Below are 26803 nucleotides of genomic sequence, written 5' to 3'. Positions count from 1 at the left end.
TGGGGGATATTGGGGGGGAGGAGCCGTGGGGCGGGGGGGGGGCTGAGCTGTGAGGAAGGGGGCTCGTGGAGCTGGGGGTAGGCGGGGAGGGGGCTCGTGGGGGGGGCCGGGCGGAGCTGGGGGTAGGCGGGGAGGGGGCTCGTGGGGGGGGCCGGGCGGAGCTGGGGGTAGGCGGGGAGGGGGCTCGTGGGGGGGGCCGGGCGGAGCTGGGGGTAGGCGGGGAGGGGGCTCGTGGGGGGGGCCGGGCGGAGCTGGGGGTAGGCGGGGAGGGGGCTCGTGGGGGGGAAGGTGGAGCTGGGGGTAGGCGGGGAGGGGCTGGGGCGGAGTTGGGGGTAGGCGGGGAGGGGGCTCGTGGGGGGGGCTGGGGCGGAGCTGGGGGTAGGCGGGGAGGGGGCTCGTGGGGGGGGCCGGGCGGAGCTGGGGGTAGGCGGGGAGGGGGCTCGTGGGGGGGGCCGGGCGGAGCTGGGGGTAGGCGGGGAGGGGGCTCGTGGGGGGGGCTGGGGCGGAGCTGGGGGTAGGCGGGGAGGGGGCTCGTGGGGGGGGCTGGGGGTAGGCGGGGAGGGGGCTCGTGGGGGGGGCCGGGCAGAGCTGGGGGTAGGCGGGGAGGGGGCTCGTGGGGGGGCCGGGCGGAGCTGGGGGTAGGCGGGGGGGGCTCGTGGGGGGGGCAGGGCGGAGTTGGGGGTACGCGGGGAGGGGGCTCGTGTGGGGGGGAAGGTGGAGCTGGGGGTACGCGGGGAGGGAGCTCGTGGGGGGGGCTGGGGCGGAGTTGGGGGTACGCGGGGAGGGGTCTCGTGTGGGGGGGAAGGTGGAGCTGGGGGTAGGCGGGGAGGGGGCTCGTGGGGGGGGCTGGGGCGGAGCTGGGGGGGAGGGGGCTTTTGGGGGAGGGCCGGGCGGAGCTGGGGGTACGCAGGAAGGGGGCTTTTGGGGGGGGCCGGGCGGAGCTGAGGGTACGCGGGGAGGGGGCTCGTGGGGGGGAGGAGAGAGGTATGTAAAGGATGGAGCATGTGAGAAGCCTAAGATGGGGACTCTGGGGGTGACCCTGTTGCGGGGTGGGGGGTGTATGAGATGGGGACATAGGGAGCCTGTGTTTGTTTGTCAGTAGAGTCCTTAAAAAGCAATAAAGAGACTGCTTCTCCCTACTTTTCCTTCCCCACGTGTGCTGACAGTCTTTGTGGGGAAGGGCTTTCTCTTTTCTCCTGACTTGCATAGATCCTCTGAACATGTGGGAGAGGGGTGTGTGAATGGGGAATGGGCAGGAAGGAGTGGGGGTAGTGGAGGATGAGGGGGAGGTTGGCTTCCCTTGTGGGATCAGTGGCCTCCTTCTCTGCCCCAGTGTCTCTCTGGGGTCTGCTTCCGCACACGCTATGGCTGGAATGTGTGCCCTGCCTGTATAGTCCCGGGATGTTTCTCATTTGCAGGCGCGTTCTTTGAAAGTGAGTCCTCAGCAGCCTGTGTCAACAGGACCTGTGCCACCTCCTCCAAAACCCAAGACAACTCCTACATCTGTAGATCCAACAAAACAAGCAGAAGAAATCTTAAACGCAATCCTGCCACCAAGGTAAGAAGCTGCTCTTTCTCCCTTTCACCATGGTTTTAGGATCGCAGGAAGAGTCAGCAATGTATAATTCTGACCTGGAGGGCAAGGGAGAGGCAGGCAGTGAGGGGGTCTGGAAGTTGGGATTCAGTGAATGTCACAAAATGGTGTTGGGGAGAGAGTGGTGGATGGATTTCTAGCTAAATTAAATATTTGTGCCTGTCAATGAATGTGGCCCATCTAATAGCTGGTTATTTGTGCTGGGTGATGAGTGGTAGTTAAGTAAGTATGTTGTCTAATTTGTAACAATATTGGCTCTTTCTGAATTTGACAAAGATGCTTTCCTCAATGACGTACTGAGGTAGCAAATGGCCCTGATTAATTATACATCAGTTTTTAAAGTAATATAATCCAAATTTTTTTCCTGACGTAGTATCAGACACAAATCAGCAGTCCCCAAGCGTTTTTAAGTCTTGTGTCTTGCTTGATGGTTGTGTAGTGTGCAGTTAGCCATGTTTGCTGTCATCCAAGTGTTGTGTAGCTAAAAGTTCCTGCCTTGCTAGACTACTTTCAGGGATCATTTCTATAGTTTGTAACTAGAGAAGTGTACATGCATGTGTAAAACGCCGGCGCTCCCTCTGCTGTTGACATGCCAGTTCAGCAGGGATAATGAAAGATGTGAAGGCAGCATTTGTTTAAGGATCAGGGCAGTGATCGGAAGCTGTGCTGACATTGTCTCTCAGTTGTAATGACTGTGGAGGGTGGAGAGAATGCTTGTATTGCACACTTCTGTGAACAAAAAATGGGATTCTTTCAGTCTGTGGTGGAAATCAGTGCTCAAGCATATGCTTGATCAAACCATATCCAGAGGCAGCTCCTAGGTTGTTGCTGATAGCAGTCAATGCTTGTTATTGGCAGTGAAGCTATGATGAAAGCAATGAATATGGCTAACAAACTAAGCTGTGCTGCTTTTGTGATGCAGAGAATGGGTGGAAGACAATCAGCTATGGATTCAGCAGGTGTCCACCACTCCCAGTACCCGAATGGATGTAGTTCATCTGCAGGAAGAGCTGGATCTCAAACTACAGCAAAGACAGGCTCGAGAAACTGGGATTTGTCCTGTCCGCAGGGAACTCTACTCACAATGCTTTGGTTAGTGAATACATCCAGGTCCCAGAAATCATAGCAAAAGGCTTATTTGAATGATACTAAAACACCTGAAGTTTCTGAATAGCTCAGGACATAGGGAATGGGAAATAGAGACTTTCATCTAAGGTGTACGGGTTCCAGTCTACCCCGGTCAATAGGGAATGAGAATCATTACCATCCCATGCCTGTTTGATGACCTGTTGATCTCGGTTCAGTTCCTGGTGCAGAGATCGACATCAGAATTAACACAAGTAGGGCTCTGTGCGAAGTCTCAGCAAAGAACCCAAGGTTAGAATGGACGTACATTCTAGAAAGAAAGAGAAATCTAAAGAGAAATTTTCCTCTTTCAGCCTAAATGGGTCCTACAGGGCAGGGTTGAGGCACACTGGCAGGAGACAGTGCATGTGGGAAGCTTGCACTGTTATTAAACATACTGTACTTGCCCTCTTGAGGCTGCCCAGTCTGTCACTCTAGCATCTCTCACTACCATGTATAGATGAAGCACTCCTGTTGCAACTGGGGTTCCTCTTAGTGTCAGCTTTTATACAGAACAATATTTTAAAAAAAAATCTATATACAAGCTGACACTGAGGAGGTGTTACTGTGGCAACAGAGCATTGAAGAGTAAGCTGGGATTTGTTGTATATTTGCATGGGAGGGAAAGATTCATCCAACCACACTTAGATCATACTCCAGTAACTAAATTAATTCATCTTAAATTATTAAACATCTTGGTGACACTATGCTAGTCCTCCAGCTGCTACAGACCAACTCCGGAGGCTGGAGGAAGATACCAGCCACTGGTTTAGAGAGAATTCTTATTAATATAATTGATTTGTAATTCCTTAGCAATAGGAAGCTTCAGGTCTACACTGCCTTGCCTTGAACACCTCAAATGTCATGGCCATAATTACCTTGCCAGGCACACTGGCCCATGTCAAAATGTTTGTCTTGATACTTATGTAAAACATTTTCCCTCTATCTTTACTGTTATGCCCTTTTTATTTAAAGATGAACTTATCCGTGAGGTTACGATTAACTGTGCAGAGCGGGGACTGTTGCTGCTTCGAGTCAGAGATGAAATCCGAATGACCATCGCTGCCTATCAGACACTGTATGAGAGCAGTGTTGCCTTTGGTATGAGGAAGGCATTACAGGCTGAGCAGGGCAAATCTGACATGGAAAAGAGAGTAAGTGGGGCTGATAACTTCATAATGTACCTGTGATCTGGCACACAAATGTCTCTTATCTTCCTCATGCTGGCTCAGCAGATCATATTTTCTCACATATCTAGTAGAGCTTTCTGACAATTTTTTGCAAACAAAATCAACCAACAAAACCTTCACCATTTTTCACTCAGCTCCACTACTCACATTTGAGTCATTTTCTGATTTCATCAATAAACTCGTTCAAAGTATGCCATTTAGATTTTTTTTTAACTTTCTAGTTCCACTGGGTGGCAGTACAGATCATCAAAACACACATCTTGCTGATTCCCTGAGGCTGCTTTTTAATGGATAAATTGGCTATTATCATTTTTATTCTTCAAAGACTGTAAAATGCATAACTTATATCTTCATTGTATTTCACAAACATAGCAATGAATGTCGGGCATATCTATGTTCTTTAAAAGATTGCAGAATTAGAAGATGAAAAGCGAGAGTTGGAAAGACAAGTGAATGAGCAGAAAGCTAAATGCGAAGCTATTGAAAAACGTGAAAGTGAAAGGCGGCAAGTAGAGGAGAAGAAACATGGTGAAGAGGTGCAGTTCTTGAAACGAACTAATCAGCAGTTGAAGGTTAGTAAAAAACCCTGATGGCAATGTCTTAGTAGGAAAACAACTGAAATATTTGCTTTGTAAACAACAGGGAGTCTGGTGGCACCTTTAAGACTAATATTTATTTGGGCATAAGCTTTTGTGGGTAAAAAACCCACTTCTTCAGATGCATGGAGTGAAAATTACAGATGCAGGCATTATTATACTGACACATTATTACACTTCTCTTCATGTGTCAGTATAATATCCTATCCACCTGCTGACCTTCACAGCTTGCTTGTGGGTCAGAGGCAACTTTGGGATTTAGTTGAAGAACTTTTGGATAGGTCTTTTGTTACAAATTTAAATGTGTGGGTTTCCAGTAGAGGGCAAAGTAATTGTTTGGAAGAAACTTGAATCTGAACCTGTCACATGGGCTGATTCTGTGAACCCCTAATTTTTTATAACCACATGTCTTCAGCTGCATTGGAATCTCAATCTTTAGGGGAACTCGTTGGCAATATCACTACATTTTCTGGGAGCTTCCCGTCTCTCTCTCCTGTTGTGCAGTAGAATTACAGATAGTAAATGGCAGTGACACATTATTAACTAAAAGAAAAGGAGGACTTGTGGCACCCTAGAGACTAACCAACTTATTTGAGCATAAGCTTTCGTGAGCTTTACTAACTGGGTTCCTAAGGCAGGAAGCATTTGCTTTGGTCAGATTAAAGCATAACTACTGTATTGTAACTAGTAGTACTTCTCCAGTTGTCTGCTAGTGCTGTCTCCTGGAGCCAGAATACGTCAAAATAACTCTTCCAAGGGCTGTGCTTCGCTGGTTGATACATGTGGATCACGGCAGTCTAGTTCTCTGAGACAGAAGGAGTAACTCTCACTCTAAAACAAAGCACCCTGGCTTTGGCAATTAAGATGCTTCTCCAGGCCAAAAATATTTAATTTGATGGAAGCAGGGTTTGTGTTAGCTGATCCCAGGATAACATGTCTTTCTTTGCTGTTGAAAAGTTACTTCATGCTTGTGGTAAAAATATCTATTTAAAGCAACCCAGAACCTTCCTGGCCAGAACTAAATCTCTTTACTTAGCACTCAGAGCTACTTTCCTTATCTTTGACTTTATCACATTTACACTCAAGACTTCCTCAGATAATGTTAGTTTCAGACCACCTTGCAGAGTCTTAGGCCACAGAATGGGGTAGCCATTAGACCAAAGATATGCTGCTACCAAATCCATATTCCTTTCCTGAGCCAGAAGTATTTATAAAGAGCTGTACACTTACAATTGCTACCACTTATTTTGTTGATTTAAGTACTGGAAGTTACATACAGTACAAGCTCCCTGTGCATTAGTAGCAAGTTCTTTTATCCAGGACTTGGGCGTCAAGTTGTCTCTGTGACTGAAAAATTTGCAGTTCCCAGATACTTTTGTCTCTGAGTCAGAGCTTGCATTCCAAACCCTGAGAGCCAAGTGTTTAATTTAGCAAGCATAATACAGCCTGAAATCCGAGAACAAACCACTTTTTCAGCAACTTTTATTTAATTTCATTTTCAGTACTTTACGTTATAAAATGGGTCTTTCACTGAATAGAACCAAGACCAACTTTTAGTTTTCTTCTTATAATGCAACACATCTGTTCCAAGAATGAAACAAACTAATTTATAAAACATGGAGTAAGGAATGAAATAATCAGGAGAAAAATCCTGGCCTGGTTCCGCTGGAGTATTCAAATAACTTCCTAGCATCCTCGATCTGGAAACAATGGAAAACTGTCACCTTTCAGCAATGGTGGGTGGGGGTGTAGATTGAGTCTAGTGAACTTAATGAGTTGTTTGTCTTTCAGGCCCAACTTGAAGGCATCATTGCACCAAAGAAGTAGATTTCCTTGTGGGGCCCTGCAGGAAGAACTCATGAAATCTTTCTCTCAGCAAGGCCGTTGTGGTTAGTGACCCAGGTCTGTCTCCTTCATAAAGTGATCCTGATTTCTACACTTAAAGTAACTAGAAACATTGCAATTGTATTCCTTCTCCCCTTCCCTAGTCTAATAGATTAAAATGTTTTGCTAATTACTGTGACCTCATTTTCAGTGACTTTTCAGCATCCAGCTCTTTGTATGCTGAACATGTCTGGGATTTGCCTCTGTGATTCTCTAACCTATCACTGTTAAGGTCATACTATTTTTAATAAACTTTTTTTACATTAGCACTTCTGCCTCTCTAGATCTGTTAGATGCTGTACAGATTTCAGAAGTACCATACACAAAGCATTGGACTAATATCAAATGGAGTGTACCATTCAAATACTCATTCTGCTAAAATGAGTGTATTTTGTTTCTGGGGTGGAAGCAGGTCCAGACTCCTGAGCTTTCTATTAAGCTGTACAACTGCCAGTACGGCTGGATATGAATGGTAAGGGGCCAGCCTGCTTTCTGCTCTTCTGAGCTGTATGTGTGGGAAAGATGCTGTAACATTGCTAGCCTGCTTTTCCTCATCCCAGTCACTTGTCTGGCCCAGCACCTTCATTGCTACTGTATAATGCATCCCACATCTCACTATTTTCAGTGCATGTCTCTGACATGCTGTACTTCCTGCTGAGCTCTAGCATACATCACATGTACCTCCCTGGAATAAAAATTTATAAAACAGGACAGAATGCAACTGGGTACCTTTGGCTCCAGTGTTCAACAGGCAGTTGGTGGGGCACTCTGACCATTTAAAAGTGCTGGTCTTAGTTAAGGAATGGCAGGTTTCGGTGCATTTTCTGCCTTTCCTAGCAAGGGCCATATCTACCCCAATGGAAGGTTAAATTCTTGGAACCTTGTTATGGCACAGAGCCCAGCTTGGTTCCAACCCTGAGTTCTCTTTACTATTCTGTTTATAGTTCATCACTAGTGTTAAACATGCACGATTACCACATTGCCCACCCAACCAAAAGTGTGATCACTTGGTGTCCTCAGTTCGCTTCAGCAAAAGAACACCTACGTAATCCCCAACCATCCAGCCAAGGGGGTGCTCTTTTCTCACTGCCTGCTGCAACTGCATTTCTTTCCTAGAAACTCTGGTAGTGACACCTTCTGCACATGCAACTCTGTATACGAGAGGAGAAACAGCAAGTCTAATGCTGGCCTTGCTTGGCGGACCCCATGAAACCTGTTTGTGGCCCCCCATGGGGCCTTGGACCCCTGGTTGAGAACCACTCAACTTGAGGCCTAAAAGTCTCTTTGCTGTGTACCACTCAGAACCAGATACTAGACACTTCACTAAAGAAAACTTAAAAGCCATTTCCCATGCAGTTGTATAGGTTTTTGTTCTACTGTTAACTGAAGAGGGAAGTAATTTATTAGGAAAGTAGAGTTCAGAGGAGAAAGCTACTGTTCGCCATACCAAAATCCTCTAAAAATAGTAATTGTTATTCCCAGTGCACCTTGAATTAATTCAACATTAAAAATTAATCTGGACTTAATATCATTGCAAAAAGGGAGCGAGGGGCTCATCCAAGCACAAGTTGTCTTAACAAGAGTGACTGAAATCTTCACTTGTAGCACTTGCATAACTAGCATGTTCTATACAACTAGATATTGTTGAAAGATGACTCATTTTAAGTCATGAATTGGAGTCAGAAAAGCTCATTTTCAGAATCTGCAGAAAGACTTTCTAAAGAGCTTTGTGACAGTAGCTGCTGAAGCAAGTTTCAGCCTACGTTTTGGTACTACCAGCTGTACTCTGTTCAGCTGATGAGGAATGAAAAGGATCATAGGGTAACAGTCATTTAAGTCATAATTCGCAGCTTCTGTTTTCACAGCATAGGGAAAGTTATTGCAAAGGAGGGCTGCATCCTTTTTTCCATTATCTTGGACTCTAATATCCAGAAAAGAAGAAATTTTGAGGGACTTAGACTTTAGTCTCCTCCAGAGACTTCCAGTTTGTGAATACCTAAAAAAACAGTGTTTCCTGTTACTGCTTCAGTTTTCCCTTGCTCATTTTCAGCCTGAAACTTAATTTATCCCAGGCTCATTCCTTTGCCAAAATCACTGTTAGGGCTCAATGGTCCTGACAAGCTGCAAAGTGGTTACTCACTCAAGTAAGGAATTAAGACAAGGGATTCATTTTAAGTAAGAGCAGGACTCAGTGATTCTATAGCTCCAAAGACACAAGAACACTTCCAAGGCATGTCTCAGTTGGATGCTCAAGAATTGTGGATGGCCAAATATCCAATGAAGTGGACGAGTGTTTGGTTTAGCAGTGATTAGAACTCCCAGCAAGATAAACTCACACATGCACAGGTGAGAATTCCCAAGTTCACAACGTAACTTTATGCCATGTCTCTGATTTCCAATAAGGATTCCCATTACTGCCATTTCCAGGGGCCTGATAATTTGTTACTCTGGAAAACAGCACCTTATTCTGACAAAGGCACTAGAACATAAGTACTGCTCCTGCTTCAAATCCCATGACAAACATGGCCCTTAATAAAATTCATCTAATTAAAAACAGTTAAGAGGCTCGAAGCCCTGTGAATGACCCCTGCCCCAGACACACATTTCCAGTGTCTCTTCGTCTGCCATAGCCCTTCCTTCCCTGTCCCCCAGGTCTCTTAGCAAGCAGTTGCACTGAAGAGTGCCTAATTGTGCAGTTGTTTCGTGATACAGAGAGATGGCTAGCAGAGTAAGTGGCAGGTAATGAAGCTGGAGGCACTATTTGTCTTGAATACACGGCTAAACTCAAATGAGGTAAAAGGCTGAACCTCTGGCATGAATTCAAGCAATCGCTTCCACTATTCCAACCCTGTGATGTTTACAGACTGCTGCCTATCCAGCAAGCTGCAGCTCCTAACTCAAGTCACCCCTTCTCCAAAAGGATTTTGTAATTATGGTTCTAGGTTTTAATTTGGTGCTAGATCACAGCATGGACTAACATTAGCCACTTTTATGCAGTGCCATTGTGGGAATACCATGTACTCATTTGAATGCTTTTTATGCACATTGAGACCATGAAGCAAATGTGATGCCATGTTGCTTCTATATAAATCCATGGTACAACCACATGTTGAATCCTGCGTGCAGATGTGGTCGCCCCATCTCAAAAAAGATCTATTGGAATTGGAAAAGGTTCAGAAAAGGGCAACAAAAATCATTAGGGGCATGGAACAGTTTCCATATGAGGAGAGATTAATATGACTGGGTCTTTTCAGCATGGAAAAGAGATGACTAAGGGGGGGATATGATAGTCTATAAAATCATGACTGGTGTGAAGAACGTTAATAAGTAAGTGTTGTTTGCTCTCGCATAACACGAGCTAGGGGTCGCCAAATTAGTAGGCAACAGATTTAAAACAAACAAAACAAAGTATTTCTTCACACAATGCACAGTCAGTCTGTGGAACTCTTTGCCAGAGGCTGTTGTGAAGGCCAAAACCATAACAGGGTTCACAAAAGAACTAGATAATTTCATGGAGGACAGGTCCATCAATGACTGTTAGCCAGGATGAGCAGGGATGGTAGCTAGCCTCTGTTTGCCAGATGCTGGGAATGGTGACAGGATGGATCACTTGATGATTCCCTGTTCCTTTCATTCCCTCTGGGGCACCTGACATTGGCCACAGCTGGAAGACAGGATACTGGGCTGGATGGACCTTTGGTCTGACTCAGTAAGGCCATTCTTATGTTCATCTATCACTGTGCCAAGACACATGGCTGGGCTTTGAATTTAGAAATGCAAGTCGTACATGAAGAAAAAAATTCTATCTAGAGGCACTGGTTTAATGTTAAATTTAATAAGAGCCCCAGTTATTGCTTATGTTTAAATTTCTTGTGTTTTGAGCTCTGTCCCTCTGAGTCACTTTTCTTCTTGTTCCTGTTCTTATTTTTCACATTGTGAGTTTCGTAGTATCGGACCCCAACTTTCTTGGTATGCTGCTGCCTCTCAGCTCTTCTCCTCTGCAAAGAGATGCAGTCACACTTTGTAAAACTAACACACTGCACTGTGCATCGCCCACCACCTTTTACATGCAAGAAGCTGAGGTATCTGGAAGGAGCCAAAGCTTCCACTCCCTGCCCTCTGCAGCTGGAATTAGAGGTGGTAACACTTACTTCTTTGGATGTAAGCTTCTTACAAGGCTTTTTACCCTGAAGGGCATCCTCCTCCTCATCCTCTTGTGCTTTCCTTTTCTTTCCCTTTTTTGTGCACCCTAAGAGCAGTATTTTAAACAGTAAGACACCTTCCAGCACTGACCTCTGTTCGCATAGGTCAAGGGAGCTGGCTCCATGCCAATCCTGCCTTTCAGCACATGGAACAGTGCCAGAGTTGCCCAAGACACATTTGTAATACATGGGGTCTGTTTTGTCAGAGAACTGTTTGACATTTGATATGATAAAAGCTGCTATTAAGGGCAAATTTTCAAAGCACTGTGCAAGATTCTATCTAATGGGACAACTCCACTGCACACCCATAGTGTCAGAGTCAAATCCCCATCTGCTGGTTTCAAACCTCGCAAACTGAGCCCGCTCAGTGGTGACTCCAAGGGAAACAGGATCTTGGATGCCATCAGATCAAGCCTCACCACGTTTCCCTGGGAAGGGAAACTGCTGGGCCAGGACTATTGCTCAGTACAGGGAGTGCTATGTGAGCTGTCCATCACCCCCCTGCATGCCTGAAACACCAGGACTCTTACACCACCCCTTGGCCCTCATTCACATAGCTAGAGGGGGCAGAACACTTTACAATCTGGACAAACAGGTGAGAGCTCTGAAACAAGAACAACCTACAGCTTTGCAGGGAGCCATCAAGTCATATTAGCTCATCAGCAAATTTTAAATAGTTTTAGGGAAAGAAGAAACTCGCCCCAGAGACTAGCAGTAAATGCCCCCATTGCTTGGAGTTTCTGTGCTAAGACCTGGGGCATCCCTAGACCTTTTCATGTTACCTCTGGCCTCTGGTTCTTTGGTTTCTTCAGACTTCTGCTCAGATGTTGTGAATACCTTTTCACTGAGCCCTCTGGGGATTCTGCAACAGATAAAGCAGAGACATTTTTATGGGATTGTGCTAGCCCTAAACAGCACCATGATACCACCTTTTCTATAGGCCTCTCCTACATATAGACAAACAGTACCCATGGTGCTCAGCAAAAAGCCAGTTCTAAAACCACAATCTTATTAACAATTCAAAGAAGTCTGCAAGATACCTGAAACTTGTACAAGGTCATATGGCTTTGCTGGGAGCCCTCCTCAGCCCTCTTGCTAAGACCTAGAAAGTCCATTCTTGACAGATAGTCTAACTTATCCAAACTCATCTGCATGCATGAAAATCATGAAGACAGTAACATGAGAGAGCAACAAAAATGATTAAAGGTCTAGAAAACATGACCTACGAGGAAATATTGAAAATATCAGGTTTGTTTAGTCCAGAGAAGACTAAGGGGGACAAGATAACAGTTTTCAAGTACGTAAAATGTGGTTATAAAGAGGAGGGTGATAAATTGTTCTTAACCACTGAGGACAGGACAACAAAAAACAGGCTTAAATAGCAGCAAGGGAAATTTAGGTTAGACTTTAGGAAAACCTTATGTTAGGTAGTTAAGCACTGGAACAAATTACCTGGGGAGGTTGTGGAATCCCTGTTAGGTTTTTAAGAATACGTTAGACAAACGCCTGTCAAAGATGGTCTAGATCAGTGGTTCTCAAAGCCAGTCCGCCACTTGTTCAGGGAAAGGCCCTGGCGGGCCGGGCCAGTTTGTTTACCTGCTGCGTCCACAGGGTCAGCCGATCGCGGCTTCCACTGGCCGTGGTTTGCAGTTCCAGGCCAATGGGGGCTGCGGGAAGGGCAGCCAGCACATCCCTTGGCCCGTGCCGCTTTCTGCAGCCCCCATTGGCCTGGAGCAGCGAACCGCGGCCAGTGGGAGCTGCGATCGGCCGAACCTGTGGATGCAGCAGGTAAACAAACTGGCCTGGCCTGTCAGGGACTTTCCCTGAACAAGTGGCGGGCCGGTTTTGAGAACCACTGGTCTAGATATGACTTAATCCTGCCTCAGTGCAGGAGACTGGACTAGATGACCCCCTACTGAGGTCCCTTCCAGTCCTACATTTCTATGATTCTATGAAGGGACTCCATTAGCAGCTCTGGGAACTCCCCCATAGAATACCAGCAAAGCCATAAGCTTCAGTCACGTTCAGGAAATAGATGCTCAAATAATCTGGTCTCCATGGCTTGTGCAGTGCAAGGAGAGTGAAAAAGTCATCCCTAGTACCAGGGAGGGCATGGTATGGACCAGAGGTGGTTTCTACTGCCCCAGCAAAAGCTAGTTAATCCCAGTTCAAGGCATTTTCTGGTTTAAAAACTGTTTTGTTACTGCAAACCACATTACACTTAGTTTTAGTTACACACTGAAATGGTGGTTACTTAAGGCAGCAGATTCAGAGATTAATTTAGGGTTTACAAATAAAGAGTAAAACTGCAGTGAGTATAATACGGATACATGTAATATAGTACTAAACACTGGAATGTCTGTGCATTTGGCTCAGTATTTTCTCAAGGAAAATGTCACAACTCATTTCAGTTTTCTATATGCATTGCAAAACTTATCAAATTGCTAAATATTTTTCAGTAATTTTCATGAGTATATTTTAATAATTTTATTTTTTACCAGTTTCCTGGTTTTAATTGGGTTGAAACCAGTATTTACCAGAGCTCTGTCCTAAACAATTTTTTCTGGGAAATTGCCAACCCTGCCGGGTCCCCATCCTTTTTGTCCTGCACAAAGTTGGTGGGAGATCTCCAACTATCCATGCAGACCCAGTTATGCCCAAACTGGGCCAGCAGTATCCGCCAGCCAGATCTCAGGGATGCATGCATGTCCAGATGATGCATCAAGCTACAACCGCTGGCCTCACTACATCAAAGATCAAGCAAGATCTCAGGGTAACTGGTTCTAGATTCGCTATGTGGTATAGTTCAGTGATTCTAAGGGCCTTTGATTAAGGACACCAAAATGAGGCAAACTATGGCTTTTCCACTGGCTCATCTCCGTCCGGAGAGCTAAAGAAGTGAGCATGGAGCAAACTAAATGCTTTGAAAGAACATGTATCAGCCCAGGCTGGCAGAAACAGAATACTAACTCACTCATGACAGCACAAGAAGCTGTTTTTCCATAAATGTCAGAGCATTAGATGTTTTTAAGATGATAAATATGCCTCATTCAAAGTTCAGCTAAGTAGATGTTTGGTTCCAAGAGAAGATCATTCAATTAAGGTGAATATATTGGCCCAGAACAGAAATTCTAACACACAGGGAAGCAGCTGAAATGTGATTCAGTGAACCCAATAATAGGACTGAATTCAGCCCAGTCTCTTCTCCTGTACAATTTTTTACTCTCAAAACTGAAGAGAGTCCAGTACCTTATTGCTGAGAATCTCTTGGCTTTGGCTTTGTCCAGGAATTTTTTGTATTTTGCAATCTTTTCCTCCAAAACCTTAATAACTGCCTTGGGGCCCTCCCTGGCACCTTCTCCATGGGAGTTGGAGTCATCCTCAGCTAAATTTTGCTGCTGTTCTTCTTCCTCCTCCTCCTCTCCTCCAGAAGGATCACTGTCCATCGTGTTAATATCTGACATATCTACAGGAACCAGATCTTCTTCCAAGAACTGAGTTGCTACATTAATCTTCCCAAAGTTCTGCCGGACGTGAGACATGAGTTGCTTCATTTCTGCGTTTGCTTTGTTCTCCTCTTCCCCTATCGACTCTGTGTTCGAAGCAACAGCCTCTGAGCTCTGCTCGTCACTGTCAGCTTGGCTTGGCACCGCAGCTACTTCTAAGGAAGATGAGGGCTATAAACAAGAGGAAGAAAGGTGAGACTTGCACCACAGGCATTTCACCTACAGGCAAGATCTTAAACATTCAAATACACTTTGACCACCAACAATCTGTACCAAATCAGCCATGTGCCTTGTTGTACCGCCATAGTCTCAGGTAGGGTAGGAAGAAGCTGGGCCAGTAAATTGACTCAGAAACAATTAGTATCTTCAAATAATTTGCCATCAGTTACCACATCCTACAGAATGGACCCTCTGTCCTTTATGTATCACAGCAATTCACATTCACTTACATTTCTCAAAAAACAAATAATCCTGAAAGAGCGCACATAATTCCAGAAACTCCATCAGGGGTCACAGGGCTATGAACTGGGACTGGCCATAATGCAATCCCTTAAAAAAACATTCGTGGTAAAATATCCACAGTTGCTACTGAGTGGCAAAAGCTGGAAACAATCCAAGAGTCTCTGCAATTCAGGAACTACTGAATAAGTAATTCATGTGCTACACATCAGATAAGAGCTTCAAAAGGACCATCTGAAACAAAGTGAACTTTCAAAGTTAAGTGGGTTTCCCAGGAAACCTCTAAGGGGAGGCGTATGCACATGTAACCCCTTTGGTTAGACAAGAAATCAGCCATTTGAAGCTTCGCCCTGAAAAGGAGCCCGTTGTCAGAATCACTTATTCACAGATCCAAGTCCCAAACTGTATAGAGCTGTGACTCACAGACCCATGGGGGTGCTTGTTCTGAGTCAACACCTGTTATGAATGTGTGGCCCCAGAAAAACCCATGTGGAGTTTGAAGGACTGATCACCTGCCAGAGCCCTTACTGGAGTTGGTGTGATCTCTGGTGAGCTTATTAGCATACTTGTAGGTTCGTTTATTGTTTATGTGTTTTCTCTGTAGTTTATGTGTTTTCTCTTTTATCTTAACAATAAGTGTGCTTGCTTAGAAAGAGCTGGGTGGTAACTTAACTGTGGACAATTACGCTGTTTATTGCCTCTGAGGAGAAAAGCAGAGCAGGCCTGCTTAGACACGGGGAATTGACAGTGTAGGCAGGGAACAGTACAACCTGGAAATACCCTGGTCAGAAGGGAGAGATGCAGGTCTCCAGCTAAGAGAAGTGATGGCCAGGGCCTAAGGGTGGATGCCCTTGGTGAACCAGAGAGAGGGAAGAGAGGGGCCATGGTCCTGAATGGTTAGACCTACTACAAAACAAACCCTAATGCTGTGCACAAGTTTCATGATAACAAATTTCCAATCATCTCTTTGGAAAAGAGAATTTATTTGCCACCCAAATTAAACACCAGTTAATACTGTGAAAGTTACTGAAATGTCTGCATGTTAGCCAACACAAAACAGCTAAAATAACCAGTCAGGACACTGCTGCATTCTTGCTGTGTTCTCTCTCTGTTTAATGAATTCAAATGAGCATTACCTGAAACACTAAGGGAAAACCTTCCTCAGCTACGCTAGTGAAGCTGCTAAGAAATGGTGTGCAAATGGGAAATGGGTTACCACGTCTGCAGGAATGGAAGTAAGTGTTCTCACCTGAGGCACTGGCTCTGCATTTGGTGGTTTAACGAAGAATGGTATACGGCCCCTCTGCCAGTCGTTGAGGACCATTTTGCTCACAGTCTGCATGTCAGGTTCTCCACCCTGGAATAGACAGTAATGATTTGTGTCTGCACTCACAAGGGCAAATGTACCCGCTTCACCTCATCTCACCGGAGCTTGGCGATTTGAATTCCCCGTGTATAATGTGGGACTTCACTCAAACACTCCTCACTCACCTGAGGTTACACAGAGCTGTGAAAATGCAGACAGTGTTTTAATCTGGCTCACCTTTAACAGTTTTCCAGTCCTGAAGGCTAGCTTCTCAAGGAAATCCTCTGCATTTTTCCAGGTATCAATTTTGTACGTCTTGCTGATGTACTCTGGCTTCGCTCTTTCGAGCACTGCACTGATATGGTCTTCAGGGCTCTTTATTTTTTCAACTTGAACCTAAAAATGAGGGGGAAATAGAGAGCCAGCCCCTCTGAGCTTCACTGTGGGTCAGACAGAATTCAAAGGCTCAGATGCTCTGGGCAAGCACAGCTGCAAACTGATTTCAGCCTCAGCAATTCCTCTCCAACTTCTTCCTCCCACCCACAATGGAAACTCTTCTAGCTTGATATTAAAGGGAAAGGCAGCTCTTCGTTATGCTCTAATACTGCAGAAGTTCTACAGTGTCCCAAGCAATGCAGAGATTCTAATGAAGGGTCAAACTTTACACCCCACCCCACGCCCCAAGACACCCAGGTTCACTTTAAATGTGTAAAACTTCCCTTTACTCTGTACGTTAAGTAAGATATCATGTGTGCGCACTGCTTCGGCTCCCGGAACCCTACTCCATCCTATGGTCGGGCCAAAGAGCACGATTACTGCCCGCAGCCTCATCCCCATTCTGAAGTTTACCATACGTACAGATCACAAGTTGTCCCTGGGGTGAGGGAAGTCAGTGTTAAAATCTCTCCAAACCACCTGCATCAGCAGCAGAGAAACGGGCCTTTGCAGCATTCTCAGCAGACACTCACCACTCCCTTCAGTACAACGTCAGTTTCTGAGTCCTCCGAGGGATAAACTACACCTGGGCAGTCAATGAGGAAGATTCGCCGCATCAAGGTGACGTACTGCCAGACCTGCAAGAGACCGACAGGCACCCTGCTTTACCCTTCTCCACAAGCAGCCCTGGAGTCTGCATTTTTAAGGTTACCCTTAAAACAGGCACTGCAATTTACGAACCTGAGGGACCGAGAGACCCAGAGTTAAGGACAGTGACCAGCTATTGCCCAGCGCCAGGAAGCTGAGCATTATGTGGGATTCAAGAGGTTGGATCCCATCACAAGATGGTGTTTGTTCAGACAGGAGGACTGGACCAGGTCGTAACACTAATGTCCATGTATTTTTGCATAAATTCAAGCCCATGGTTTGCCCCAGGGATTAAGTTTATATTCTGTGTCTAGGAACTCTTACCTGCCCAAAGACCAAGGTTCTTTCATGGCCTGCCTGCCTACCTACCTTTGTTTCACCAGCAATGGGGGCCACGTTGCAGACCTTCTTGGATCGTAACGTATTAATCACTGAGCTCTTGCCAACATTTGGATAGCCAATGAAGCCCACACTGATCTGTTTCTTGTCTGTGTGCAACTGTTAAGAAATCACACACATTTATGAATGCCTTGTAGAGAAATGCATGGTTGCTATTAAAATTCCAAAATGTGAATTCTCAGCAATTCCTCTCCTCTTAGAAATGAAGAGCAAATTCAGTCCCAACGCAAACCTGATCACAAGGAACTGGGTCCCTCTAATAAGAGAAATTTATTGCAGCTAGCAGGCCTTCTAAGAGCTGATTTGAAGCGTTGAAGGAAATATTCCATAACTTTTGTTTGAAGAGTCAGAATTTTTCAGCTGCTATGAAGTTACTCATTGATGTCTTAAGTTGAAAAGCACTTAGGTTGAGAAACAAATATAAATAGGAATCTGTCAACAAGATAGACACAGATGTGGGACTCGAGAGGAAATCAGTCCTCTACAAAGGAAACTATTCTGTTGACTTGTTTCTCTCAGGAAGATGAATACTTCAAAGTGGCAGCATCTTCATGGGATAGTACCTGTTTGCAGGGCATAAATGAGCTTCACAAGTACATTCTTCCCTTCTACATGCTCATGTGTTCCTAAGTAGTATTAATGGGAGTTTACTGGGTGACCTCGAGACAACACCAATTAACTAGTATGTATCTGGTCAGACTGGGTTTTGAGCCTGGCTGGGTTGTGTTGCACATTTCTCAATAACTCCCAATAAACAGGGAACGCGTTCCAATCACTTCCCAAAGAAGGGCTTTTCACAGATAGAGTCAGCCACTGACATGGATAGCCCAGTGTCTAGGCTGCTGCAGAAAGACATGTTCCACCCTGAAGCCCAGCAACTTAGAGAAAAAAACCCCAAAACCTGTTATATACCTTTCCGAACTGCCGTAACAGCTGTATGAAGGCTCCTTTGCCAAAGGGATTTGTGAGACTGGCGTGGAAAGCAAGTGTTGGATAATCCTGGGAGAGGATTGCAACCCAGCGTTTCTAGAGAGAAAGCACAGTGCTGAGCAAGGAGGGTCATGCTACAGACCCAGAAAAACAAGTGCAGCAACTTAGCCTGATCACAGGACTGTCTAAGGAATTGGTAAGGAAACTGCTAATTCAAAGATCTTTGAATTGTTTCTCAAACGCTACAGTAAATGCTTTGCCTTCCATTTTATACATGCAAGACAATGCTCCAAAAACCTTCCATTGCTAGCTAAATCCAATTTGCTGAACAATATAAAACAGGCTAGCTCTTAAGAGGACTAACACTTAGCATACTCGCGAGAAAAAAGCTGAACTGTTACAATCAGCCGAAGGAAGTAAAGAGTTTGTGGCTGGTGACTGTTGATCAGCTAAGCAAAACATGGGAGCATTTGCAGTGTAACTGTTACTCTGACGGCAGGAAGTCCTAGAGGAGCTCCCACTGACCACAGTTACATTGTACCCTGCGGCATGAGGGCTGACACTTGCACCAGGGCATAGGCTACAAACACCCCCAAAGAAAAACGAAGGAACTGCAGGAAGGACAGTACTCACGGTGGCCCAAGTAGGGACAAGGTCACATTTGTTCAAGACGAAAATGAGATGTTTCCATGGTTTCTCCTTTTTGAGGTAAGATTCGACATGCGGGGAACGAGTCCCGAAGGGATCTCTAGCATCAAGAACTTGCACAATAACATCAGACGAATCGATCACCTGAAAATCCATGGAGAGAGGAGTTTGGACCCTCATGCTGAAAGCTAATGCAGCACTTTTAAGGGGAAATGGGCAAGCTAAAAAAAAACTTATATTTTCCCCCACTCAATGTGCAGCTCGCACTATCCCTTCCGTTCGTCAAACAGACTAACATCCAAGGTGTTTACTTTCCCCACTGAAGCTGTGGTGGACAGTGAAGTTACTCTGTGTCCATAGACTGTCACTGGCTTCCTGTGTGCAAGGACGAAGCTGTGGCAGTTTGGTTGCAAACACTCCAGAGAAAGGCTCTAATTAATCACCTTAATAAACAGAATTAAAATGACTCTGCGTAAACTAGGAGAGAGTCACTTTGGTTTTGTAAAACTCTACACCTAAATGTGGAGCCTAGGCCACCTGATCATGTTCCTTTACTGGCACTGTTTCCAGCAATCAGTGGAGTTGAAGAGCAATTGTTTCACAGCAGGGGCACTAGTAAAACCTTGAATGGAGTACAAATGCAGTTCCAGCAGGCACATTCCAGAATCACTGCTACCATTTTATCGGTGATCATGATGCAAAAAATGTTTCTTGAATCAATTTTCACACACAAGAAACAAGGGGAATGTGAACTCAGCTAACCACCTGCAGCAGGGAGAAGTCATTTTATGGCTTGATTCAGACCAAGTGAATTTGTTTCACATCTATTTCTTGCATTTTTGGTACCCATTTAATTGAAATCCATTCAGGTTGCCTTATCATTCTCAGCACTTTTACAAGGTCTCTAAGTGGAGAGGTGGCTGTACAGGTTATAAGCTGCATTTAGAAACTCAGAGCAACATCACGTTAGTCTAGCAGTAAGAGGATGCACATCTGTTCCTGTTACCACTCTAGCTTTGGCTGTTTCCCGTTCCTCGAGCAGTCAATGTGACTCAGAGGGAGCTGAAGGTCAGAGCCTTCCAGAGGAAACCCTGTCAAAATACCAGAATTTGATGTTTTAGGCTAAACAACCTTGACATAGTCTGAATGGTTTATCTGTAGTGAAGACCCAGGGAAGGTTTGTGCCTTAACCCTGACAGTCACCCACTAGGTTGTATGCTTACATGAGATGTGTGTCCCCTTGAGGTAGGAGTTCAAGATTCAAGGTCAGTCTGAGTGAAGACTGTGGGAATCCCTATCCGTTTACACCTTTCTTCTCCCATGTTCTAGTTGCTGTTGCACAGTGGTACCAGACCTCGGGGTTAAGAGGGGTCAAGTTTCAAATTAGATTCTTGAACAGGCTGACAAGAGAGCAGGCAGGCAAGCAATATACCTGCCACCCTTCCTTATAAGGGAAACCATCACCTATTTTATGGTTCCAGTGAGCTTTAACCATGGAAATGCTGAGGGATATGGATCGACGTTCATATCACGCTCCTCATCAGTGCCCGGGCCGGGGAATCTAATGATCCAACCAGCAGACCAAGTTTGGTGATAAATTCTAGTCACTTGCCCAGTGAGGCATGTTGTACATATGTTAAGAAAAAGAAGGGAATGCCACTATGCCCACACTTGGTTTTACAGTCCAGCCCCATCAACAAAAAGGGTCTTCACAGAGCCATCCCAATCATTGCTCTATGGAGTTACTAGTTTGTGCAGGCTTGTGTGCTGTTGCCTTTGGCTGAGTGATCACCAATTTAAAAATCACCTCCCATGAGCAAGTCGTGGGAATTCAAATGTATGAGTCTCTCTCAACTTCTACATGATTACACTTACTTTGTAAAGCTCACCCCAGATTCTTTTGGACTGTCCCTTCTTGTAGATCTCCTCTCGTGCTTCATCCCTAAGATGTGGATATCAAACACATGTCAGCAGCTGAAATACCTGGAGGATGCATTCTCTGATGCCATCTGCACTCGCAGGAGATGAGGCCAAAGTGACAAATACTTGGGTTATACACAGTCCTGATCAGCCTAGGAATATGCAGAAAGAATACCTATAAAGAGGTTCAAACAGATATATCTTTTCATATGCCTGTATTTGTGCACCTACTGGGCTCCTTTCAGAGCAACAGCCATGTTAGTCTGTATTCGCAAAAAGAAAAGGAGGACTTGTGGCACCTTAGAGACTAACCAATTTATTTGAGCATAAGATGAAGTGAGCTGTAGCTCACGGAAGCTCATGCTCAAATAAATGGGTTAGTCTCTAAGGTGCCACAAGTCCTCCTTTTCTTTTTACTGGGCTCCTGTTAATCTCAAGACACCCTTGGTAGATATTCAGAGATGCCACACATCATGAATTACACTTGAGGGTACATGCATATGGAAGCAACCACTAGGTTAACTATGCAGGCACACAGATGGCAAGAGAAAAAAATCCAAGTCAAATACTGACCACGTTGGACACCTTAAATAGTCTAGCTCCCCTCAGCCTCTCATATTCTGTAGGCCCCGCCCAAAAGGTGTACAGTACTAGTAGCACAGGGGACATTTTCCGGGTAAAACTAAAATATGCGTGGCTCTTAGGGAATTTAAACACTGACCGTAACTAACTCCTCCCTGCTTTTTACCTCACTCCAGTATCTTCCATCACCAGGTCTCGGTCCTTGCCCCTGTCATAGGTCCCTGCGGAGACCTCAGCATTCTCCAGAAGAGACTGCACATCACTTGCAGAAAGATTTGGTCTTTTCCTTTGCGATTTGGGGCCAAAGGTCGTTTCAAAAGTTTCTGTGTCAAGAATGTGGACTTTGGAATTCTGAGGGAAGATAGGTTGGTAAAAAGTAATAAAAACATGCTTTAACTTTGCCATGGCTCAAAACATACCAAGGCTGAGTTCAGTTCCAAAGAGCCTGTCACAAGAAGAGTTGTATGCATTTTCTGGATGAGTTAAATTTTTTTTTTTTAACTCCCTTTGAGAAATACAAGAATAGCTGTTTAATAAAAAGGAAAGCCAATAAAAATGATGTTACACTTGCCAAAGAACTGTGTTTCATTTCTTTTATTATAAACTTAGTCAAATATAATTAAGACAACAATGATGAAAATTAAAACTGTTATCTTTGATCAGTCCTTTGTTTTTCTAACAAGTGCACAAATCTCGCCAAATTCACAAATTTTGTCAAGAATAATCATGCTCAAATTCGTAGTTTTTATTTTAGACCAGCTACAAATGCCAAAGTTTTCTTAGAAATGAATCTACTTCATGGATAGAAAGAATCACTCATTTTTAATGTGCATTTTAGTTTCAGATAACATTTCCCTTAATTTAGGTAAAAATTTTATTAGATGCACATGGAAAGTCTTCATATGAAAACATCTAGCAAGAGTCCAAAATAATAACCTAGATGTGATAAAAGAAACTTGATCCTAACTAAAACTTGATGTGCCTGAAAGAAGGTTATATGCACAGGAATTTTTGACTCAGGATCTGTCATACAACAGGAGGCAAGCAGGGTGAGACCAGCATCCTCAAGAACTCATTGTCAGGCTGTCACTTGTGCCATCACAAGCACCAGAACCAGAGATGGCACGGGAACAAATTGCCACAGCCAATCCTATCCTGGCACTTTAACACAAACTGCTTTCAGGCAAATTTCCTGCCAAAAGTCCCAATGGATAATACAGACCTTCTTACTGGTTACACACAGCTAATACACTTGCTTTATTTCATTCATATTCATTTTATAAATCTTCCCAGTCCCTGGGAAATATTCCAGCGCAGTAACCCACTCAAAGTACTGCTAGCTACAGTCTGAGTTCACAGTACATCAACTGCGAACCACAGAGGATATTCAAGGGCAAACAAGCAGCCTGATGAAAACCCAGAGTCAGGCCTTCTCACTCAGAACAGAGCCACACTCTCACCAGTCATCAGACCAAGACACCCAACATTACAACCACCTTTGCCTGCTCATAAGCAGGATTCCAGAGCTACATTTAAACAGGATAATTTCGGGGGTACTGAAAAGCAGAATAGGGGGTACTGATGTACTCTCTGTAGCTGACTGAACATGAAGCGATAACTATGCCTTAATTTCTATTTTGTACTAAGAGGAAAATGCTTTGAACTTGTTTGATGTGTGTGTCTGGTTAAAAGTCTTCTACTAACAGGAATGCTGCTAGTAACTACTCTGCAAGGCATGGGAAATGTGTCTTACCAAATATCAGGCTATTTCGCTGTTTCATGAATAGTAGAAGTGTCACAGCCCAGCCAGCTCTGACAAACAGATTTGTTAAAGGAATAAGATTTTGGAGCCTCAATGCACAGGTGGGAGTGCTCACCCAGGATGCGTTACTTACAGGTCCATGGCAAGTTAAGCAATTAACTCTGTAGAGCCTCAATAAAATCCGGTTTCAGAGTAACAGCCGTGTTAGTCTGTATTCGCAAAAAGAAAAGGAGTACTTGTGGCACCTTAGAGACTAACCAATTTATTTGAGCATAAGCTTTCATGAGCATCCGATGAAGTGAGCTGTAGCTCACGAAAGCTTATGCTCAAATAAGTTGGTTAGTCTCTAAGGTGCCACAAGTCCTCCTTTTCTTTTTTCAATAAAATCCAAGCCTTTAGAGACCAAGACCAATTAAGATACAGATTATCCTGAAGTAGGTGGTTAAGTAGGTCCCATCCAAGGACCCTGTTTACAGGTGAAGAACAAAGGAGTGGTCTAATATATCTAGGGGTGCAGAAAGATGCCCTGGCATCCTTCATCTGGGGAGACAAGCTTATGAAAAGAGGGTCTCAGCCATCCTGGCTGGAAAAAAAGCTATGATAAGGACTTGTGGTAACCAATACCTTATTAGACAAGAGGGCATCTTGTTAGTGAAGTTTAGGCTCTAGAACAGGGTAATTAATTTATAATTAACCCTTTGTTTCCAATATTTCTGCTTGCTGTCATTTGAATCTCTGTTCAGTTAAATACACTTATATTTTGCTTTCTCTATAAAATAACCTAAGTGCTGTGTGTTAAGCAGAGCTGTGATCCAGAGTGTAACTGGTAAGCTAGGGAGTACTGTTTCTTTGGGAGCAGAGGATCTGGGAATTCTGTGAGTGTTCAGTAGATCAGGGGCTGGGAACTCTAGGGGGATGCCCAGAGGACTCAAGAGTGGGAGCGTATCTATCGCTAACCTGCAAAGAGATGGCGAAGCGTGCATAGACTGAGAGGAAAGTGCTTGTGTTGCCTGTGGAGTTAGGGAGCTGACCCCCAGCAAGCACAGACAAGGCTCCCTCACGCTAAGAGCAGGTGGTAGTGAGGTGCCTCACAGGCCTGGGTATCCCTGGGAAGCGTCAGACTCCCAGTTCAAAGTGTAGACATATTGGGAGTCAGCACCAACTTTTTCTGCAGCATCTTGTACTCTCCCACCCAAGTACTCACAGGTTGATACACTGCTTAGCTTATAAGACCACAGCCAAGGATAGTAAGCGGCTACGAAACCTAAGATAACTCAGTGATTCCTTCAGGCTGACACAGTGGCATTAACAGGCACCCAAGAGAGCTGCATCCATCCTTCTTCTACCAGAGAAGAGACAGTGACATCAAATGAGGGAATCAAGTCTGCCCCTAGAGGACACCATACAGTTCTTCACCAAACTGAACAGATACAACATGACCATTCATAAATGACTCCAGAAAATAACCCTAGGAACTAAGGCTCCTGCCCAGAACTATCCGAACTGGTCTTTCGTGTGAGGAAATGAGAGATACTCACATGAGGTCTAATTCGATCATGGAGAAGGGACATCGGCACCTTGCTTTGCTTCATGACCACTTTGTACGGATCCTTCATAACAGTCTCCATTTCCTCTTGGAATTTCTGCAGAGACGACTGCTTGATCACACGAGTATTTCCTGGTATAGAAAAACAAACATTGCACCTTCACAGGTCCCCCACATTGGGCACAGGGCACACAAACCAAGTGATGCGCTAATGCTCTGTCTGGAGCTGAAAATACCAGGGAGAAAAACAGATGGTTTCACTGGATAGAGGCACAGTCAAACCTTAGAACATCTGAGTGACCATTATTTTAACCTCGCTGAGTCACGCGGTAGAAACACTCACCAAACCATTTAATATTTGGTTCCACTCTTGCCACTGTGCCTGGTGCCACTGTGGACTGGTACTGCAGAGGCCTAATCACTTTACCACGATTGTTTCTAAGAGAGAAAAATGAGAGCTTGTGTAAGTACATGAGCAGCAGAGACACATAACAAGGGTCACAGTTCACTCTTCCCAAGACAATACGAATACCTTGTGGTTTGTCTGAATGAAAGGCCCTAAGCAAACAAACACTGTATACACAACCAGCAACAGCACTGTTTGGAAGGGCAGAATAATTTATATAGCTGAGACAACAAGAGAATTTAGGTCAGCCAGCATATCCTTACCCACACTGGAATTTGGCCAAGATGCCAGGGTTATTCTTGCAAACATGCCACAGGGCCCTGTGTGACCAGGATCTCAGTCTGCCATCCAAGTACTGACCAGACCTAAACCTGCTCAGTTTACTGAACAAGGGATATGACGTCAGGCTTTAGGCAGTCAGTTTTATGGCACAGGGCATATTTGGATGGAGCCGTTATGTTTGGCCGTACGTGCCAGAGCCAATGGAACGAGCGCACACACAGACCTTTGCTCCCCCTGTCACTATAGGTGAACAACTGGAAACAACTGCCCATTGGCTCATAATCAGATTAGGAGACATCTGGGTCACCCAGGTGGGAGACACGAACATGCATCATCAATGAGTCTTTATGGGCATGGCAAGCTATACAAGTGCCGCCAACCCCCATAACATTGTGCGTAGGTTGGTGGGTTGGGAACCACCTAGAAGACCTGGAGAAGACTTGCACCGGCTCCAGTGTTGCAGGAGAGCGGTGGCCCTTCCTGGCACAGGTCTGCACCTAACAGGCGACCCAAGGCTGCCACCGGGAAAATTTTTATTCTGGACCCAAGTGCATGTGCAGGATGGGGCTGCTGGGATTCCCGTTGCCCTGGCTCACCCACAGCTACAAGCCAGGGGAGGTGGCTCAGCGGACCCCCATGAGCCAAGAGGCAGCCCACTGTGGAGGGGCCACTCCGGCCCGTGCTCAGGCCCTGGACAGCTGCCAGCCTCACCTGCGCTCCTTCTGCCGGTACATGTTCAGCCGCCGGATGGTTGCCCGGTCCCGCACATTGTGCCCCCCGGCGCCCAGCACCCGATCTGGAGACACAAGGCAGAGTCAAGGAGGAGGAGGAGAGAAGAACCTGGGGGGGGGGGGGGAAGGGGAAGGTTGTGGCACAGCACGGGTGGGGGTGGGGGGGCATGGCGGAGCGTGTCACGGGGGGGGCAGGGAAGATGGCAGGGTCGCAGCACAGCACGGGGGGGGCCCGGGGGAGGGACTTGCGGGGGGGGGGGGGACAGACAGGGAAGGTCGCGGGGGGAGGGTCGCATCCCGGAGGAGGCTGTTGTGTGGGGGGGGGGGTCGTGGCACAGCTCCCAGAGGGTGGGGAAGATGGTGGGGGAGGGCCCGGGCCCAGGGCCGCAGGAGGAGGAGCAGGGAAATAGCACGGGCGGGCGGGGGGGGGTCCCGGGAAGGAGGCGGGGGGGGTCCCGGGGGGGGCCGGTACCGGGGTTGGTGCTGGCGCGGGACGGGTTGATGCTGCTCCGGCCCTTGTAGCGGGGCTTCACCATGCTGAGGCCGGGGGGTCTCGGGCCGCGGGGTCTCGCTTCTCTGGCGGGCGCCCCACGCGCTGCGGCAAACCCGGAAGCAGCTACACGAGCACTTCCGGCGGCGACGGGACGTGTTT

The 26803-nt window shown here is 45.7% G+C and overlaps 2 protein-coding genes across 5 annotated transcripts in view; one reads left to right on the top strand and one right to left on the bottom strand.

The window, feature by feature from the left end:
- Nucleotides 1-6658, top strand: part of DNALI1 (dynein axonemal light intermediate chain 1) — a 7189-nt gene extending 531 nt beyond the window's left edge. The window contains exons 2-6 of the mRNA XM_073317918.1: nt 1419-1558; nt 2517-2686; nt 3695-3873; nt 4317-4481; nt 6297-6658. Coding sequence (XP_073174019.1) covers nt 1419-1558; nt 2517-2686; nt 3695-3873; nt 4317-4481; nt 6297-6332 — 690 coding nt within the window. The 3' untranslated portion in view covers nt 6333-6658. The remainder of the gene's footprint in view (nt 1-1418; nt 1559-2516; nt 2687-3694; nt 3874-4316; nt 4482-6296) is intronic.
- GNL2 (G protein nucleolar 2) lies at nt 5973-26803 on the bottom strand. Of its 4 annotated transcripts, none has more exons than XM_073317914.2 (16): nt 26624-26803; nt 26132-26216; nt 25076-25170; nt 24725-24864; nt 21591-21775; nt 20798-20864; nt 18908-19066; nt 18257-18370; nt 17315-17443; nt 16831-16935; nt 16100-16258; nt 15806-15913; nt 13841-14268; nt 11374-11453; nt 10541-10638; nt 5973-6205 (listed from the first exon to the last, which is right to left on the bottom strand). In XM_073317914.2, exons 1-16 carry the CDS (start codon nt 26685-26687, stop codon nt 6143-6145), a joined length of 2079 nt encoding a protein of 692 aa, XP_073174015.1. In that variant the 5' UTR covers nt 26688-26803; the 3' UTR covers nt 5973-6142. The 4 variants fall into 4 exon arrangements, with proteins under 4 accessions (XP_073174015.1, XP_073174014.1, XP_073174016.1 ...); XM_073317913.1 differs by lacking the exon at nt 5973-6205 and adding an exon at nt 10209-10387; XM_073317915.1 differs by lacking the exons at nt 5973-6205; nt 18257-18370 and adding an exon at nt 10209-10387.

This window comes from Lepidochelys kempii, chromosome 19 (assembly GCF_965140285.1).
Source record: "Lepidochelys kempii isolate rLepKem1 chromosome 19, rLepKem1.hap1, whole genome shotgun sequence".
NCBI lineage: Eukaryota > Metazoa > Chordata > Testudines > Cheloniidae > Lepidochelys > Lepidochelys kempii.
This window is presented reverse-complemented; position numbering and strand designations above follow the sequence as displayed.

What these genes read in the sequence shown, in the direction of transcription:
- GNL2 (XM_073317913.1), bottom strand. Translation starts at nt 26,687, where the DNA reads ATGGTGAAGCCCCGCTACAAGGGCCGGAGCAGCATCAACCCGTCCCGC. An exon ending in TCTGGGGTGAGCTTTACAAA is followed by an intron (nt 19,067 to 20,797) that starts GTAAGTGTAATC and finishes ATGGATTTTCAG; the next exon opens with GTGATCGATTCGTCTGATGT. An exon ending in ACGTTGTACTGAAGGGAGTG is followed by an intron (nt 16,259 to 16,830) that starts GTGAGTGTCTGC and finishes CCTCATTTTTAG; the next exon opens with GTTCAAGTTGAAAAAATAAA.